Below are 18413 nucleotides of genomic sequence, written 5' to 3'. Positions count from 1 at the left end.
AATATATTTGGGAACCAGAACCCTTTTGAAATTTGAAGTTTATGGGTGGAAAACAAACAAAAAGGATCCCCAAAGGATCCCTTGGTGGTCAAGAACCACTTATGTAATGCTTCTTTGCTGAATCTGTTGATTAGTTCCAAAATTTGGCAATGAAATTCTGAGTTGCAATTTTATTCAGTCTCTAGCCTTCAAATCCAGGTGAACAAAATCGATTTTAAATGCATATCTAATTGGACTAAAGATTTTAGGAAGGTAATTTGTCTAGTGCCGAGTCTTTCTACCTGACTCAAACATATTTCACAGGCCACTGAGAGCCTGGCTTATTCCAAATTTACCCAGGATATAAAGACATTACCTGCTTTACCATCCCTTAATGTTAGTATTTTTTCTTCTGCCTGTCATAAGATGCCTGGGTTGTAATTTGTAATAATGACTTATATAAGGCAAGATGTAATTTTCTACAACTATATTTCTTAATTTATCCATTTATAAAAAAGGACTTGAATCATTTTCATTATGAATTTGCAGTAGTTTTCCATGCAGGTTATTACCCAATGTCTCCAAAGTTTTTTGATTAAAAATCCACTGTTGGTAAAAGACATTTTAAGGGCTTACCCTAATATAGTTGTGTGTATAAAAAGTTATTAATAAATTATAATTAGACATTGAGTAGCTGCAAAAGGTTATTCCCATGTATACCTTTCTTCCTACTTCAGTTTAAGAAACAGAACATTATTATTACCTTTGAAAGTCTGCTTCTACACACACGTACTAATGTTAATAATTCAAGGTACAGTATGTACTTAGATTAAGTAAAGTTCATTTTTCCTAATAATGAATACAAATAATATTATAAATAGTTTTTTTAATAATTTCAGATTGGGGGACTGACTTATCAAATCTGATTAGCTTATTATTAATTTATAATGTGGCTGATAAAGAGCTTGTATTTTGATTAGGAGATTTTTGAGCTCTGCCATCTTCTTGATGTTGCTTACACTTACGTTGTTAATATTATCTTCACTCTGTGTTCTCTTTGAAGGGATTTTTAAAGCCACTTAGTCATTTTGTCCAGAAAGGGCAGGTAGTTTAGTTAACAACTCTATAATATAGTCCCTAATCACCCACCTAGGAACCTTTAACAAGTCACAATATACTGAAAGAAAATAAACACTGGTCCATGGCCCCTACCTTCTTCTCCTACACCTGGGGCAGCAGTTCCATTCAAATTTACACCTGCCTGCTTCCACCGCCCAACAAGGGACAACTCAGTCAGCCTATGACAGGGGCCTCCCATCCTCCCCTTGAACATGTATGTATGTATACATGGTTATTATCAACCATTGTGGTAATAGGTTTTCCTTCTGCTCCCTGAAGCAGGATAGAAGCTGTCCTTAGTGAGAAATGGCCCTGCAGGATAGTCTCTGACTCAAAGAAATGCTTAGTGTTGGCATTTTTATTTGAGAGTCTTCCCCTAGGCACCAGCTGGAAACAACAGGAGAACCTTAAGCCTCCCTGTCTTTCTTCTTTTCTCTTTACCCAGAGAGAAAAGGTGAAAAGTTTAGACAGAATACCTTTAAACCCACATTTATGAGGCAAATAAATATTTCTCAGGGTGATGTTCCCTTTCAGAAGAAGCTGCTGATAGGCAATTGGTCACTGATAAAGAGCTTAATGAAGCCTCCATCCACCTGGAGCTGGGCTGCAGGGAAAGCAGGGAGCTGCAAAAGCCGCTCTTTGTGCCTTCCCCTACCTCCTTCTCTGCCTCACTCAACTAGGAAAAAGAAGAGGAGGTCAGACCTAGAGCCAGGAACCAGCCTATTATTGGCCGTTGTTGAAAAGCTCAGTTATAAGCTTGCCCTGCTAATCTACAGAGATCAGAAAACTTGGAACCTCTCTCCACCATAATTCCGTAGCCTATGGAAAATCCAAAGGCCTCCTCCAGATTTCTGTGAATTCGTGGACACCTCCAGTCTTCTTGCTTCTTATACTCCCAGTTCCATAGTGCAATTCTGCAGCTTTCTAGCTGTATAACAGCTTCTGCTCTGAGTTGCACACACACAGAGAGAGAGAGAGAATGAGAGAGAGAGAGAATGAGAGAGAGAGAGAGGAATCAGTCACCCAAGCAATTGGGAGGAGAGTGGATTTGTCTAAAGACTGGGATTGAGGGGTTGGGTTAGTAAAGAAGATAGATTGTGTCATGAACTGCACAGCAGTTTTGAAAAGTCACTTATTAGATACCCCAGGTCTCCAAAGTTGTCTGGAACCACAATACCATGAAGGATTTTCTTCTTAGCCCTTCTCACACATATTAGTTAAATCTCCTCTCTTCACATTCTGCCTCTCAAGAACCAGAATACCAAATTCTTTCTACCTTCTCTACTGGATGTCTTGGCACCTTGGGGGTCTCACCAAGCAGGATATTTCCCCAAACATGTTTTTCTCCCATAAAATAATTATTACAACAGTTGTTAAGATAATTAATTTTATGCCATCTCATTACAACGCGAAGGGTATCCCTAAAGCCATTTTTTTCTTCTTCCTTTAATAAGTATTAGATGTCTTACATCTGAGACAATTTCAGAGCATACTGCCCTCCCTGCCTTGGATCTAGAGGCAAACCTTTTCTGTAAAAGAATGAATACTGGATATTTTAAGCTTCCCATGCCATATGGTCTCTGTCACAACTACTTACCTCAGCTGTTATAGCATACAAGCAGCCATAGATAATTATGTAAATCAGTGAACATGGCTATGTTTCAACATAACTTTATTTACAAAAACAAGTGTTGACTGTAGTTTTCCATCTCCTGATCTAGAAAAAAGCAGGTAGCAGCAGTGATGAGAACAAGCAGAGAATTCTCTAGGCTAAAATCGATCTCCTTAGCTTAGTGTATGAGGCCTCATTTGTCTTGGTTATTCCCTGAGAGATGTAGCCATGTCAAATTCCTTGCTTGACACTCCCACCCCACCCCTACCAGTCACCACCTACCTGGCTCAGGCTTAGATGCCCTTCTTTTAACTTTCTTTGTAATGTGCTAGAGTACCTGTTAGAGCATCCACATCATTCTGTATCTGTTTATTTACCAAACTGAGTTCCTCAAGATTGGAGATATCATCTTAACATTCTTTCTTATGCAGTACCTAGAAGAGTGACTGAGACATTGTTGGTACTCAATTTATGTTTGTTAAAATAAGCCCTGCTTTCCATTTTCTACATTTGCCCAGATTTCTGTGTCAGGAAGCACTTCTGAGGAGACTCAGAAGGCAGACGGATGCCCTTCTTGAATCACAGAAGCCCAGCACCAGAGACAAGGAGTTGGGGGAATCGTGGGCAATAAACACAAATGGGTCATTGGTCAATTCTGTGCTTTTTAGTAGACTTCACAATTGTTCACTCAATCTGCTCTCAGCTACTGATAGGAGCTATTATGATTCCACTTCTGAATCAGAAAAACAAATTTGGTGTCATGCCTGGGGTCACACTGTCAGTCAGAGGACCCTCAGCTCTGGGACTTTTTTTTAGTGTACTCTTCTGCCTCCAAAACACAGGCAGATGTGGATCAGTGATTATAAAAAATACTTTACAATGATGTGATTAGTTTCATCCTGCCAAAGGCAGGGAGTGGACAAATGAAGCTTCTCCAGGCTTAGTGTTCTGTATGTTACTGAAAGTGGACTGCACTTTATACAGTGGCCATGTTCTGAAGTGGTAGCATTTTTAGAATTTTTCTTGGATTATATATTAAGTGTCCCAGAAAAGCATGTTATTTGAAATCATTTTGTAGTCAATCCTGTTTAATATGAAGAATTCTTCTGAAATGTATATAGACTGCAAATTCAGGTTTTCCTGCATCAAGTTTACTTCAAGGTCACGCCTGCTTTGAGAGCACAGTTCTCTACAGGACTCAGTGTTCCTGCTCAAACGAAAACCTGTAAAGAAAGTCACCCCTGGGGAAGAGGGGTGTGGCCACTGTCAGTATGTCTTAGCATCTGTGTCTGTCTATATGGCTACCTTAGCTCGTACTATACTTTGCTCCCCATTGGAATCTTTGCAGGTTTTCTGGAAAGAGGAGGCTTTCTCTAACATGAGGTAGGCCCCATGCTGCTTACTAAGACCCAGCCCACATGTCACCAAACATCTACTGTGTTCCTAGTCACTAGTCATGGCTATATTCCTTGGAACCTTGAAATCAAATGTCTGGGACTGGATTCCCACTCACCTGTTATACATATCATCTCTCCTGTTTGATTCTTCCTGCTTCCTCATACAACTTCTCTTCTAGTGCTGGCCAAGAGGACCCTAGGTTTGGTCCATTTGGAATGTTTGATGTGAGAAGCACAAAGTGTAAGTCTCTCCCACCATCTAGCCAATATTGTTGCTACAAAATGTTAGCTGACCTATTTAATCCTTGTACCATGTCTTTGCTGACATATTGAGAATCTAGACATTTGCTGAGAATCTAGACATTTGCTAGTCTGTGCTGTTGAGGAGTCAGAAGGAGAAAACGTAAGCCGCATCCTTGGGGAGCTCCCATCTACATGGGAGCTGAGGCTCATATCCCAAGAATTGGCAATGGAAGTAGGGTACATCCAACAGTTCTCTTCACCCATGAATAAGCGTGATATGAATTGGTTTGGTAACAAACAGTCTAGGAGGAGGAGGAACAAGCAGGCCATTCTCTACCAGGTTCCACATTTTTATTTTCTGAGTTTTTTTGAATAATCCTTTCTGCCAAAGAAAACATAAGAGTACCCCCAGGATGGCTTGCTTGAATATTGCCTATGATTTTTACTTGACAATTTCTTTCTAATCCTTTAACTATAAGCAACTCATCCATCTAATTTATTTCTAGACTTGCTGCTGGAGACATGTATATTTGTGTGCACTAACAAGGATCAACAGAGTCCTGCTTTATCGTAATAATAACGCATTCCTAAGGTCCTTCCTGGAACTTTGCATTTTGTTCTACTATTATAATGCTGTCTGTTCTCTGTCCAGTTAACTCGCTGTATGGCCTTGGACTTGTTTTCACTTTGACTTGTTTGAATTTTTCTAGTCTTTCTCAGCTACTATTGCAAAAAAGAAAGTCTGTTCAGAAATTTGGCCTAGTCTCAGATGAGTATCTAACTCAGACACAATCAATCAGGATTAAAAAAGTCAAAACAACAACAACAAAAACCAGCTATGGCATCTTGGGGAGTGTGAGCCAACAAACCATCTCTACCACTTGTCTGCTTTGTGATTTTTAGCAAGTTGCTTATGCTTTCTAGTTCTTGGTCCTCTCCACTCTCCCCCACCCTCCATGAAATCAGAATTGTAAATTGAGTCTTACTAAGCCAAAGGAATTTTCTGAAAAACAAAAACAAAACAAGGAAATATAGCAGAGGCAGCTTTAGCACTTAGCCAAAGCCCTAGTTAAGAGTCACATAGATAAAAGTTATAGAGGAGGAAAAAAAGTATCCTATCATAGTGACCTGTTTAATATACAACCTAATTAAAAATGTCTCCCTTTGTCATATCCTTTTCCACTTATACATATTTTTGTATAATAACCAGTAATCACATAATTTACCATTTTATATAGCTTATAAAGTACCACATAAACGACTTCACTATTTGGGTTCCCCTGTTCTATTAAATACTACAAACAGATAACTCTGTGTTTGAAATCAAAGCATCACTAGTGATGGGTTGAGTTTGCTTTTGATTGAATTAGCCATAAAATTTATCAGAATGTCCTACTCTAAAAATCTAACACTCACCTGTTCTACCAAGTTAACATGAAATGCTCCAAAATGTAATGTCTGGTCTGCCTTGAAAATGACTTCACTCATCTAGTATACAAAACAGCATTTTTATGAATAAATCAAGAATATAATCATTAATGAGAAATGAGCTTCTAGGTAGTGAGTTCTAGGATACACCATTACATGAAAAAAGAAAGTGTAAAAGAGTAGCTATGATATGCTACCCTTCAAGAGAGAAAGAGGAAGATAAAAGAAAATATACATGTGTCTGCTTATTGGAGTAAAACAAACAAAAGAAAGATAAACCAGAAACTAGATTGGTTATCTACAGGAATGAATAGAAAGATGTAGAAAGAAGTGGAAAGAATGGGAACAGGTTGGGATGAGGAAGGAGTAATACTTCTCTGAGTACACATTTTTATATTGCTGTTACTCTCAGGACTATAGTATTGTTTCACATACCCCAAAATTAAGAATGAAAAACAACCAGAATGTGGGAGAATCAAAAATGGAACACAGGCAGTGAAAAATGAACGTAACTGAATTATAAAAGAATAAAGTAACCATATTGAAAGTAGTGACAAAGAAAATAACTAACCTAAGTAACTTTAGAAATCACCATTTTCTGAGGCAGGAGGATCACTTGAGTTCAGGAGTTCCAGACCAGCCTGGGAAACATAGCAGGACCTCATCTCTACAAAAATAAAAATTAAAAAGTTAGCCTGGGCATAGTGGGGTGTGCCTGTAGTCCTAGCTACTCAGGGAGGTGAAGGTGGGAGGATTACTTGATCCCAGGAGTTGTAGGCTGCAGTGAGCTCTGATTGCACCACTGCACTCCAGCCTGGGCAACAGAGCAATAATTGGTCTCTAAGAAAGAAAGAGAGAGAGAGAGAGGGAGGGACAGAGAGGGAGAGAAAGAGAAGAAATAGGCTGGGCACGGTGGCTCACACCTGTAATCCTAGCACTTTGGGAGGCCAAGGCCAGTGGATCACCTGAGGTTGTGAGTTTGAGACCAGCCTCACCAACATAGGGAAACCCTGTCTCTACTAAAAATACAAAATTAGCTGGGCGTGATGATGCATGCCTGTAATAATCCCAGCTACTCGGGAGACTGAGGCAGGAGAATCACTTGAACCCAGGAGGAGGAGGTTGCAGTGAGCAGAGATCACGCCATTGCACTCCAGCCTGGGCAACAAGAGTGAAACTCCATCTCAAAAAGAAAAAAAAGAAAGAAAGAGAGAGAAGAGAGAAAAGAAAGAAACCTGTATTTTGACTGAAAACTTTAAGGACAAAAACAAAAAGAACTTTGAAAAGATACCTTCATCTAATTTGTTTCTTACAGGCGTATGGGTTAGCAATTCTGAAATCACTTTATACTAGAATTGAACAAATAAGTCAAACACATTATAAATAACAGCAGCCAGATTTCTCACTATCAGAGAAAGAAATGATAAATAAGGAAAGAGGGAAGAAACTAGAAAGAATCTCATAGTTCTGGATTGGAATTGAAGACATCAGTATGAACTCATGACATTAATATATGTATACAAATAGATACAGAAATAGAGATGTGTGTGTGAGTTAGTAAACATATATATTTTCCTTAGCTCTGTCCGCTGAGATGGTCTGGATGCAAGAATACTCCAATAGAAATGAGCATGCTAACTGCTCAGATCTTGTTTTCTAAATACTATTCTCCAATAGAAGGACCCAGAGCACCTTGGAAAAGCAATTGATTCCAGGGCTGGAGCAGGGAAAGGTATAAGACGAGCTTGGAACCTCTCATGGTATCATGAAGTGATGTTCAGAAAAGGATGGGGCAGGTCGAAAATACACAGGAAAGCCAGTGTTAAGGAGCTCCTTGCCACTTGGGACAATTGGGACAATTGGTACCAAAACAGTAGGCATAGTATGAATATCAGCCATTGAAAAAGTAGGAACCCATGAGCTTGTGCCAATAGCAAATAGATTAATGAGGGGAAGAGGGAAGAGAGAGCACTTGCTTACAGTAGAATGAGTGACAACTCATAAATGTGGAAGGAAGGATGGTGTTAGCAGTTTGCAGCCATCATAGTAAAGATTGGGTTAGGCAAGAATCCTCACTGGGTAGCAGTAATTTGAACGTCTTAAATTATGTTCACCGTTCCAAAGGAAAACTAATACCTAGACATTGGGAGAAATCAGACAACTTAATCAGGTGATCAAAATTGATATCACCATGTATGCTGAAAAAGTAATCTCTAAAATAACTTTAAGAAATCAGGTTTTTCAGTTTTTCCAACTAGACTTTTTTTGATATTCATTCACTTTTCTTATCGGCTCCCCAACAGACAAACGGTAAAAGGCTCCCTAGGTTCTTTTTTGAATTTGTGAAAAAAACTTTAATTGAAAAACTGCTATCCTTTTTTATAGTTCTTTCCGTAGCAGTTGAGGGAAAACATATCGAAATGCGTAAAGCACAGTACTGGAAGAACTTGAGCACGAGGGGCACTCTCAGTATCTGTTGTGGTCCCCAGGAGAAGTAAAGAGGAGAACACAGGACAGAAATACTGACGCTGGAGTAGAAAGTCAAGGAAAATTTTCTTCCAAAGGAGAACTCTCTGAGGCCTTGGGTCAGCAGAAGGAAGTGGTAGAAGCCTTTTCACTTGCCAGTGAAAATAGGCATGACCTGAAAATGGCCTGAGGGGCCATTTGGGACCATCCTGGCCCAGACCAACTAGCGTGCTTGTCTCTCTCCTCCCCTCCTTCTCTCGTCTCTAAAATCCCTCTCTCGGCTGAGGGTGTAGGGGCTTTTCTCAGTTTTAGGTTTGGGACTTCAGCCAATTCCCAGACTGCTTCAGGAAGTTCATAACAGCTATTCTAAGAGACTGGATGAAGTGGAGACTTGGCCAAATAGGGCAAGGCCCATACTGCCTGTTTGCCCAGCTGCACAGTGAAGACAGACATGGAGGAAGATGTGCCTAGAGCCCAGGCTCTGGCATTGGCTATGATTGCACTCTCAGCCTCTCTGCCTTTGTTCTGCACAGCCAGCCATCTGCTTGTCTTCATCAGCAGTTACCTATCTCCTGGGAAGGGAGAAATGGAGAACGTCTTGAGTCAAAAAGTACTAATATGGGGGTTCTACCTCTGTGCAGTGATGTGAGTCTGGCCCTGTCCCCCTCTAGAAGCTTCTGTTTGTTTGTTTTGCTTAGTTACAATTTTTGAATATTTGTTGGAATGATGCCTGAGGCTAAAACTGGCTGGGGAGGAAAGCCTTTGACAGAAGTTTAGTTTCTCTCCGTCAAAATCTCCCCCAGTGTCAGAACTCAGCTTACCCTCAGAAAGCTCTCGTTGTCTTTTCACGCGTGTAGCTCTTGGCACTTCTCTTTAACACTCATAACCCAATTCTAGACTGTCTGTCCTCAATCACAGGCTCATCTACTGTGGTCCTGATTTCCATCTTCTCAGCCTGTCTGCATAGGCATAACACATATTGCCTCTTATATTGCTACATAAGCCATTTATGCCTTGGTTCAGTGTTTCTTATTGTCTGTGTGTATATAGGCATGTGTATATGTCTGTATTACCTAAGTCACTTGGGCTAAGTCAGTATAGCAAGACACAAAACTGATACTTGAACCCAGACCTTTTAACCTTGAATTCAAACAATGGCATATGCGGCACTGGATTACATCTACCTTTATTTGTTCTTTGTTGAATACTGAGAATGGTTCTTGGCATGTGGAAGGCATTTGATAAGCATTTATTAAATGAATAAGTGAATGATTATGATATTATTATTATATCTGATTCTGGCCAGTGTGAGTTTCTTTACAGGGTTGCCTCTGAGAGCTAACTGCCAGCATATAGTCTCAGCAACGTTTCCATACTGCGTATGGTGGAGATAAGTCTGCCACCTGTTTACTCATTTATTTTCTTGGTTGAAAGAATAGTCAGTAGCTATTCTTTTTCTTACTACATTTTAATTTTTATGTATCCGATTTATTAGCTGGTAGTGAAGGCTGGTGAAGTTTCTGGCATCTTGGTTTGTCTTGCCTGTCTGACTAATCCCTGGGGTGGGGTTTGGATATTTTACAGCTTTTGGATCTTTTCATCCAGTGGGATTGGTCAACCTACCTTGCTGACTATGGTCAGCCCAACTGCAAGTACCTCCGGGTAAACCCAGTGACTGCTCTGACCCTGCTTGAGAAGTAAGTACCTAGTCCAGTGGTCTGCAATGGGAGGTGAGGAGACAGGGTTGGGGGGCTGGTATAGAAGATAATTTTACCACTGCCGATACCTTAAAGATAGCCTTGTTCTTGAAGTTGCCATAGGCCACGGGTGCTGTCAGCAGTCTCAATCACTGGACTTGGCAGGCCAGTCTTCCTCTTGTGGCTTCTTAATTCCTGAGCCCCCAACAAGCTAGGCCAAGTATGGGTCGGAATTGGACTTCGACATTACATTCTAGTTCAATGGGAGCAAAGCATCTCTTACTAGAGATGGCAAGAGAAGAAAGGAGAAATGGCTTGGTTTGGGGCTCAGGCCAGCCTGGTAAACAGAATGAGGCTGCCCTAGTCGTCTGGGGTATGATGCTGGATAGTGCAACTCCACAGAACAGATGGCTTCTCTGGTTCCTAGTAGAGAAGCCCTAGAAATTATTGAGAATTACTGAAACCTTCACCTGTCCTCACTCCCACCCCACCAGACTGAGCTTATATTGTGCTGACCATCCCAACAAAGCTGTCTTGGAGAAGGTGTCTGATTATTCCCTTAGGCAGTCACTACCCTGCAGAGGATTCCCTGCCACAGAGCTGTGGCCTCTCTGAAGCAGAGGTGCTACCACTGAAAGTAGGTTAGCAGCTCTAGGACATCTCAGGGCTAACCGATATGTTACCCAGAAGCTGGTAAATGCTATCTATTACAGCCTGGCTCTGGCTTTTACTAACCTATTAGAGAGCTGTCAGGCCAGAGGCCAAGACCCACATAAAAAGGCAGCTTTCTCTTGAAATCTGAAAAACTAGTCAATCCCCAGCTGCTTAGAAGAGTGCCCTGCATCTAGGCATTGTTGTAAGTCTACATATATGGCCAGTCAACCGTGTCTGAAATCCTAGGAAGGCAAGGCTTGGAGTCCAGGAGGGCAGAGTGGAGCCTTAAGCAGGAGAGCTCAAGGTCTGTCCTTCTTACTGTGTAATATAAAAGGGGGAGCAAAGGGGAAGAGGTGAACGGTAGGCAAGAGCATGATGCAGGGGTATGTATTTGGAGCCAAGAGACTAAAAACTCAGACTGCAGTTTTCTCCTGACCACATCAGAGGCTGATGTTTCCATTTTAACTTTGTTTCCCATGGTTCTCTCTCCCACTGACCTTCCTCCCTAGGATATCTAGAGAGTAAGTATATTATTCACTTGGGCCTTTTCCCTCACTTTGAGGCAAGTCCTTCTGGTTTCCTCTTTGACACTAATGACTACACTAAAATCCCTAGTCTCTGAGTTGTCCCCGCCCTGACATACTAATCTACTAAACCAGCCTGGTGCCAACTGGCTGGCTGCCTTCTCTATCCTTGGCCCTTAGAGTGACCCTTGGCTTACCAATTCCTTTGGGGCTGGGAGTGGTGGCAGAGATTTTCTCCCATTGGTGCCAGGTAAAGGGTTGTTCCCATTCAGCTTCTTGGCACACACAATACTCTTGCTAGTGTGGGGCCTGAAATAAAGCCATGATAAAAGGTAGCTCCTCAGCAGCCTCCCCTACCTCTTGGTGGCTTTAAAGTCTAGAGCCCGCATCTCCCACAAAAGACCCTTTATTAGAGGCAAGGCTTAATCCCACGGTTCTTGGTGCCAAGCTGAAAGAAGGGAACATTTTGACCTTTGAGTTGGTGCTTAAATGGTCATAATTAATGGTCATATGTGTCCTTCAAGTGGGCTCTGGGATTCCCTTCAGTCATTTACTTCTCTCAGCAGTCCTTTACTCCTCTGATCCCAAGAATCTCTGGATCCAGGAAATACTGGTTCATCCACTTCCTATGGCTCAACAATAGTCTAAAATAATTAGCCCCTCCCTGCCATTCTGGAGCATTGGCCAGTAAAGAAGCTCTATGCTTAGCCCTAGCAAATCAGAAGAGTTTAGAAGCTTCCTTCCAGACACAGTAGGGCAAAGGCCACCCAGATCACTACAGTCTGTATCTCCCAGCCTCATAGGAATTGATCCCTTTACCTGACTTATTCCTGCTTTTCCACAGCCAGCTCTACCATCAGATCTTGCCAGTCTCTCCTTTTCAACCTGGCCCTTCTTAGCAGGGTGAAACAGGAAGACCCCAAGACTTGCTAAAGACATTTAGGGAAAAGAAGTGGCCCCTGTGTCATTGAGACGTGGCCATAGCTATTAATAAAATAGAATGGGATACTGGGCTTTCAGAATGGGATGGGAGGTGGGAGAGCTGGCTTTTGATTTCGGAGCATTCCTGAGTAGAAACCAGCAGGCCACCATTAGCCCTCAGGGTACTTGAGTTTATCTTTACAGTGCCTCATTCCAACTCTAGGTCTTAATGGCCAAGAAGTTCTAGCTTCTGGGGCCAAAGACTACCCTCTTTCTCCTAGATATTACAGGAGCCTCCCCATGGGAGCTGAAAGCCAGCTGGCTCCCTGTCTCTCAGCTGCTTCCAGGAATCATGAAATTAATGATAATGTAGGATATTAAACTAAATGTCCTATGAATACAGGAAGTGGTTTTCTTCATTTTGTGTGTTTGTTTTATGTTGTTGTTAATGTTTAGATATATCGTATACCCAGCAGAGGAAAGGGAATCTTTCTCTGGGACTATCTAAAGCCAGGACAGTTCCACAAACCTAATTATGCAACTAGCGTGTAAGGGAACAAATACAGTAATTATCAGAGCCTTGAGGACTCTCATGCTTTCTCTTCAATAAGCCCAGTCACTTCCCCTTCTTCTTCCACTCCAAGCACAGGCCTCCTCATGTGGGTGGTCGTACCTTATATTCAGTGTTCTGAGTTTGCTTGATGAGCAATTCCAGCCTGAAGGCCCTTGAGCTTAGATCAGTGAGAGAATTCCTAATTCATTTATGGCTATCACTGGCAGCCAGAGCCACACAGCCGTGGTGCTCATTAGAAACTTCTTGCCCTTATGGAATATATGCATTATAAATTTATATCATATATACCAAACATAAATACCCTTGTGGGATCTCTGGCCTTTTGACTCACTGGCCCCTAATCTGCTCCTCTGCAAAGGGCCACCCACAGTCGGGGGAGGGGGGAAATGGTGCAGGATTGGCCAAAGGCCCCTGAGAAATATGACTAGAGGCAATTTATAGCCCAGTGCCATGTTCCTTCTCTACCCTTTTCTAGCCTGTCTCCATACAGCCCAAGGAGCAGTGAAGTCAGAGAGCTGGCCCACCTCTGGTGAAGACTGGCCTGCCCCCATCCCAGAGAGAAATCTGTCTCGGCACTGTTCTCAATTGTCTAACCCTAGAACTAGCAGTGGGGCTGGTGTGTAGAGGCTGGGACAAGAGTTAGTGGCCACCAATAGATGTGAGGGATTGTGGGCCCTCTGCAGGGAATAGCAGATTCCTGAATTCTGTCACAATTGCTTAGTCAGACTTGGGGGTTCTGTGACTATCTCAGCCCAGTCCTGACTTTCTTGTCTCTGTTTCCCAGTTAGGGCTCTCTATCTGAAAGAACCACTGGCCAGAATTGCCCATGGTTTGTGTTCTAGGAATATGCCATCTGTGAAGCTTTAGCATGGCACAGAGGTCAAAAGTATGGGGGTACAGACAGCCATTGAGAACTCAAGGGCTTCTCATGTAAAAAGCTCTGGTTTATGGAGTGAGAGGATGGCCCAGCCCTTTGGCACATGCTTTCCTCAGCACCATACTCTCTTAGCCACCACACCGCCTATCTGCCCTTACCCTGAGAAAAAGGAGGTGAGTCAAGCCCTTAGTTTTGTTAGGAATGTGATGGAATAGCCAGCTAGAGTGAGGTTTTGAAATACACAGTGGCTTGCGGTTATTCATGTTCTCTTGGAATTGCTAGTTAAGAGCACTTTTCCTGCTTTACCTTTCAAATATTATCTCTAAGGTCCCATTAGTATTTGGTAGGTTCATGAGGTAATGAGTGGATCCTAGACATTCTATAAGGGCTTACTGGCCAGCAGAGCTGTGCCATGTCCCAGACACCTATAGCAGGTACACACCTGCTGAGAAAAGAGAATAAACTAGGTGGATCCAGGTATAAAGGATAGGGAGATTGGCCCCTCCAAAACTGGCTCTTAACCAATTTCCAAAGATGACTGAAGTTGGGAGGGCTATGGGTGCCAGAATGCCAGCTTCCTGATGAGTAGGTGAGTGTGGGCCTGACAGTGGAGATAATCCGGACTCTCTCATTACTCTGGGTAGTCGTTAAGATGCATTGCCATCCTGCCTTCTGCAGGTTCTCCTTCCACCATTGTTTCCTCAAACACATTGCCCTCTTTCTTTCTTTCTCTGTTTAGAATGAAGGATACTAGCCGCAAGAACAACATGTTTGCACAGTTTCGGAAAAATGAGCGAGACAAGCAGAAACTTATTGACACTGTGGCCAAGCAGCTCCGAGGACTCATCAGCAGCCACCACTCATGAAGGGTGGCCCTGGACCCCCAGAGGCGACCTGCTGCAGCCCCCTAGTGTGGGATCCAGCCCTAGCTGACCCTGCATTTGTGCATTCTTCTTCAAAGAGAGCATATGTATTTTTTTATTAACCCCTGTGCAGTATTCACATAACATTGCCCTATAGTAAAAAAGGCACAAAAATAAGCAAGTACATGAGATGTTGCTAGGCTGGGACTCGGGGGAAGTTATTACTACACTATCTGTGTTATCTTAGAGATGGTGGTGTCATCAGTCCCAGTGTGATGAACCACCTTTCAGCCATGGCTCTAAAGCATAGGTCTGGGGCTCGGGGACCACAAAAAGTGGTGCTTGGCACTGAGAGGTAGAGTGAGCAAAAGCATACTAAAATATGTCCTGTTCACTCTTGGATGCCCATTCGCCACATAGATGAGGCTGATTCTTCTCAATGCAAGGAAAGGGCCTGGCAAATGTTACTATTTAGTACACTAAGGGCAGTTCTAGAGGGTCATCTCCTCAGAGTGCTGACTTTCACTGGCTTGTGAACAAGCATGGCATGTGGCAAGATGACAGCTTCATTCCAATCCCCTAAGGATGGCAGTTTCTTTAGCCTAGATCTGGCTTTTACTGCAAATTTTTCTGGGGCAGGATACAGCTAGGTAGGCAGTGGTAATAATTGGATCCCATGTTTAACTGCAGATTGCCCCCTCTAGGAGCGTTGAGTCTCAACCCAAGGAGTTTTTCTGGATCTTGAAAGCCAGTTTTCATGGAATCAGAGGCCCATTCCTTTCCCTGTTCATCTCATTTCCTTCATTCACAGTTAGAGCACTTGATTCAGGATGTAGATCAACAGTTATTTCCATAGGTCTTCACAGAGCGTCTCAGACTTAGCCTTCTCCAGTAATGCCATTGAAGTAGGTCAGATTTCAGAAGCCTAAAGATGGCCCTTACCTTATCCTTCGGTGAAACCTGAGGATTAGTTGGGATTATTCCTTTATGTTTTAAAACGAGCTTTTTGGCTACCATCTTGAAGGAAATGTCACCGGCTCTGCACTGTGGGGGCAGCCACGATTGGGCTCGATGTCCCTAGGGATGGAGACACTGTTACCATAAAGTCGACAGAGCCAGCCATGGCTTGTGGCTTGTTGCCTCTGGCCCAACTGTTGTTCACTAAATCATATCCTAGATATTATTTCATTGCTCAAGCCAAGGTTCCCCCTCTTTTGATATCCCCAAAGCCATCTTTGGCTTTGTCTGAGAAAGATTACCTATAATCCTATCCCCCATACTCTAGAGCCTGGAGCAGCTTAGCTTGGAGGCTGCATTCATTGTCCCAGATAGACTCCTGAGACTTAATGCAAGGGCTTTGCTGTGAGGTCAGTCAGGGGAAACTGTATTTTAAGACACTTCAGAAAGATACTACTATGGCTACTGGCAAGAGAATAATTGTGCATCACCGAACGATGACAAATACGCCACACAGGCATTTCCAGCTTGGATTAGTGGGAGGAAAGACTCATCAAACAGAATTCTTCACTACCTTTGTCAGCTACTGAGTTGCTTCTGGGGAGGGAAGAACTTCCTTTCCCCCCTCCCCACCCCCTACCTCACCATAACCTATCACATTTTGATAGCCCCTGGGAAGAGGATAGGCACACAGACACACAAACTTCCTCAAAGCAGGAGAAACCAGGCTACATGTGAGCTCTGCAGGCGCCTGCCGAGGCTCATCCTGAGGGCTGGGTGGTTGGCTGGGGTTTCAGGATGAAGGTAAGGGATGAGCAATGCCACCTAGAACTTGATAAGCCAAGAGAAGGTAGGAGTCAAAATGGCATCTCCAAGCTCTCACCTTTGTTGAAACAGGTGAGAAACGATTATACTAATCTGAAGTTCTATTGCTTGAAAAGGACTCAAAACACTTTTCTATGCTAGTATGCTGTTGGCAAGAAGATCTCTTCAGCTTTGAGTGCTGAGAGACTGAAGTGGAAATGGAGAGACACGTAAGCATGCCAACAGTGTTTGTCTTTTTAGAGGATCATCATTCCCAATCTGGTCTCAAACCTCTACCTTGGAAGAACTATGCTATAGAGGAAAAGGCGGACAAGGTGGAGGAACAGGGGTTATTCTGCACAGAAGTCCCATGAAAAAAAAAGCTTATTCAAACTTAAAATATGAAGATGGACCCTTTGATATACCTTCTCTTCCTTCTTAGTTTGCCTTCCTTCTTAGTTTACCTTATCTAACAAAAAGCAACATGCAGTTACTGAGCTGTGTGTAGAGACATACTGTTGGTGGGCCAGGGAAGGTAAAAACAGGGACCAAAAATGTCAAGTTTTTGAATGAGAAAAGTGGGATGTTTTTAGTTTTGTCTGTAGGCCTGTAGCTGGACCAACCCTTGAGAGGACTTGTGCAAAGTATATGTGCCCGGAACCATCAGACTCCTCAGAAATGGCCTCAAATACCTAGAGATGTAGAAGAACACTGGAGGGCCTCAATAAGAGGGCAAGCACACAGAAGGCTAGAAGCCCATATGGCATCTGGTCAGGATGAACCCTTGGCCAAGTTCTTGGGGAAACCAGATCTATATTCCTGAAGGGACAGTCTGGTTTGGAACTCTACTGGGTTTCAGTAGTAATATAGGCTGCTTGCATCATTTTAACATTCATAGGAAAATCTCTTTAAGCAGACTATAAATGAAGCTGTTATGGGTGGGAAGGAACTGAAAATGGGAACCAGGAAATGAGACCCTGTTGGCAAAGGGAGTGTACAGCTTCCAGGGTGCCTTGCCCGCTGTTCTCATTACATACCAGTCCTCTAAGTCAGTCTAGCCTTACTGTACACTTGACAGGTACTTACTCAGCAAGTCCCAGACCCATGGCCTTTTATCTCCCAACATCGGCTTTGGCCATGACCTTCCTCATCGGGCCTCTGAGCACACTCCCTGGGAACTGCTGCAGAAATTCCCCTGCGTTAGCCTCCCTTCTCCCAGGACTCCTCTCTTGACTGCAATTGCCTCTTCTTTTATTTTTATTTTTTTGCCTGCATTCACAACTACTTTTCACAAAGGTGTTGGAAATGGCATTTTTATTTTGCACAGATAGTTGCACATTTATCGAGAAAATTAGGAAAGTCCATTTTTAACTCCAAAGGGAAATTTTTTCTCTAAAACTTACTAGTAAAGCTACTGATACAGATGGGCCGCATGGTTAGGGGAAAGCTCCTCCGTGAAAAGAGCATGTTTATTCCTCTTGTACATTTTCCTCTTTTAACTGCTATTAAACAAGAAAGCCTACATACCTGTTTCAAAAGCCATGGTGTTGTCTCATGGGTGTTTTGTTCTTCATCCCTTTTGCACAGTGCAGCTGCGTTGGTAAACTGGATGGCTGACATTGCATCCCCACTTAGCTGGACTGAGGACTAGAGCAGGTGAGAAGAGCCTGGTGGGGAAGAGAAAGCCTCCCTTCCACATAAGGCAAGGAGCCCTACTATGGCCTTGGAAACATCCCTGACCCCTGGGTTAGGTTTTCCTGCCTATGCAGCTAACACTGGCATCATCAAGAAGAACTTTTCAAAATGTTGAGTTATGTGGAGCACTGGATTAGGCAACTTGGAGCCCAGTGTTGAACACTAGCCCTGCCATGGAAAGGCTCCCAGTCAAGAGGGAGTGATGTCGGATTATCCAGAACAAAGGCAGGCTGGAAAAAAGAAAAAAATGAGCCTATTTTAGACTCTGTGCAGGAGGGGTGCAGTCATTCTGGCCTAGTGAAGGAAAGGGTCTGGTTGGGAAAGACAACTCAGATGAAACAGGATGTTAATTAGCTGGGCCTTGAAGGAATACAAGTCAAATTTTGTTAAGTCATAGGAATGAGTATTTTTAGTGCAGACCACATTAGAGTACAGTGTTGGCATAAGCCTGGTATGTTCTGGGAGGTAATGAAGAACCTCCTAGGCACATCTGGAACCATGGTAAGTAAGACCAGCAATGCCAGTGTAGCAACACTCAGCCTGCTTTCTCTCCAGGCTAGCACACAAGCAATGGGAATAGACCAGAAAGAATTTTCTTCAGTA

At 42.9% G+C, this 18413-nt stretch overlaps 1 protein-coding gene across 5 annotated transcripts in view; it reads left to right on the top strand.

Moving 5' to 3' along the window:
• EXOC6B (exocyst complex component 6B) overlaps positions 1-17657 on the top strand; it is a 742202-nt gene extending 724545 nt beyond the window's left edge. For 4 of the 5 annotated variants that reach the window (XM_064364233.1, XM_064364234.1, XM_064364232.1 and 1 more), the window contains 2 exons: positions 9829-9941; positions 14231-16097. In XM_064364233.1, coding sequence (XP_064220303.1) covers positions 9829-9941; positions 14231-14357 — 240 coding nt within the window. In that variant the 3' untranslated portion in view covers positions 14358-16097. Of the gene's footprint in view, positions 1-9828; positions 9942-14230 lie in introns of all 5 variants that reach the window. The other variant, XM_012475649.2, reaches the window with a different exon arrangement.
• The last annotated feature ends 756 nt before the right edge of the window (positions 17658-18413 follow it).

Source organism: Aotus nancymaae, unplaced genomic scaffold (genome assembly GCF_030222135.1).
Source record: "Aotus nancymaae isolate 86718 unplaced genomic scaffold, 86718_ANA_hifiasm-v0.15.2.pri h1tg000057l, whole genome shotgun sequence".
Classification (NCBI taxonomy): domain Eukaryota; kingdom Metazoa; phylum Chordata; class Mammalia; order Primates; family Aotidae; genus Aotus; species Aotus nancymaae.
This window is presented reverse-complemented; position numbering and strand designations above follow the sequence as displayed.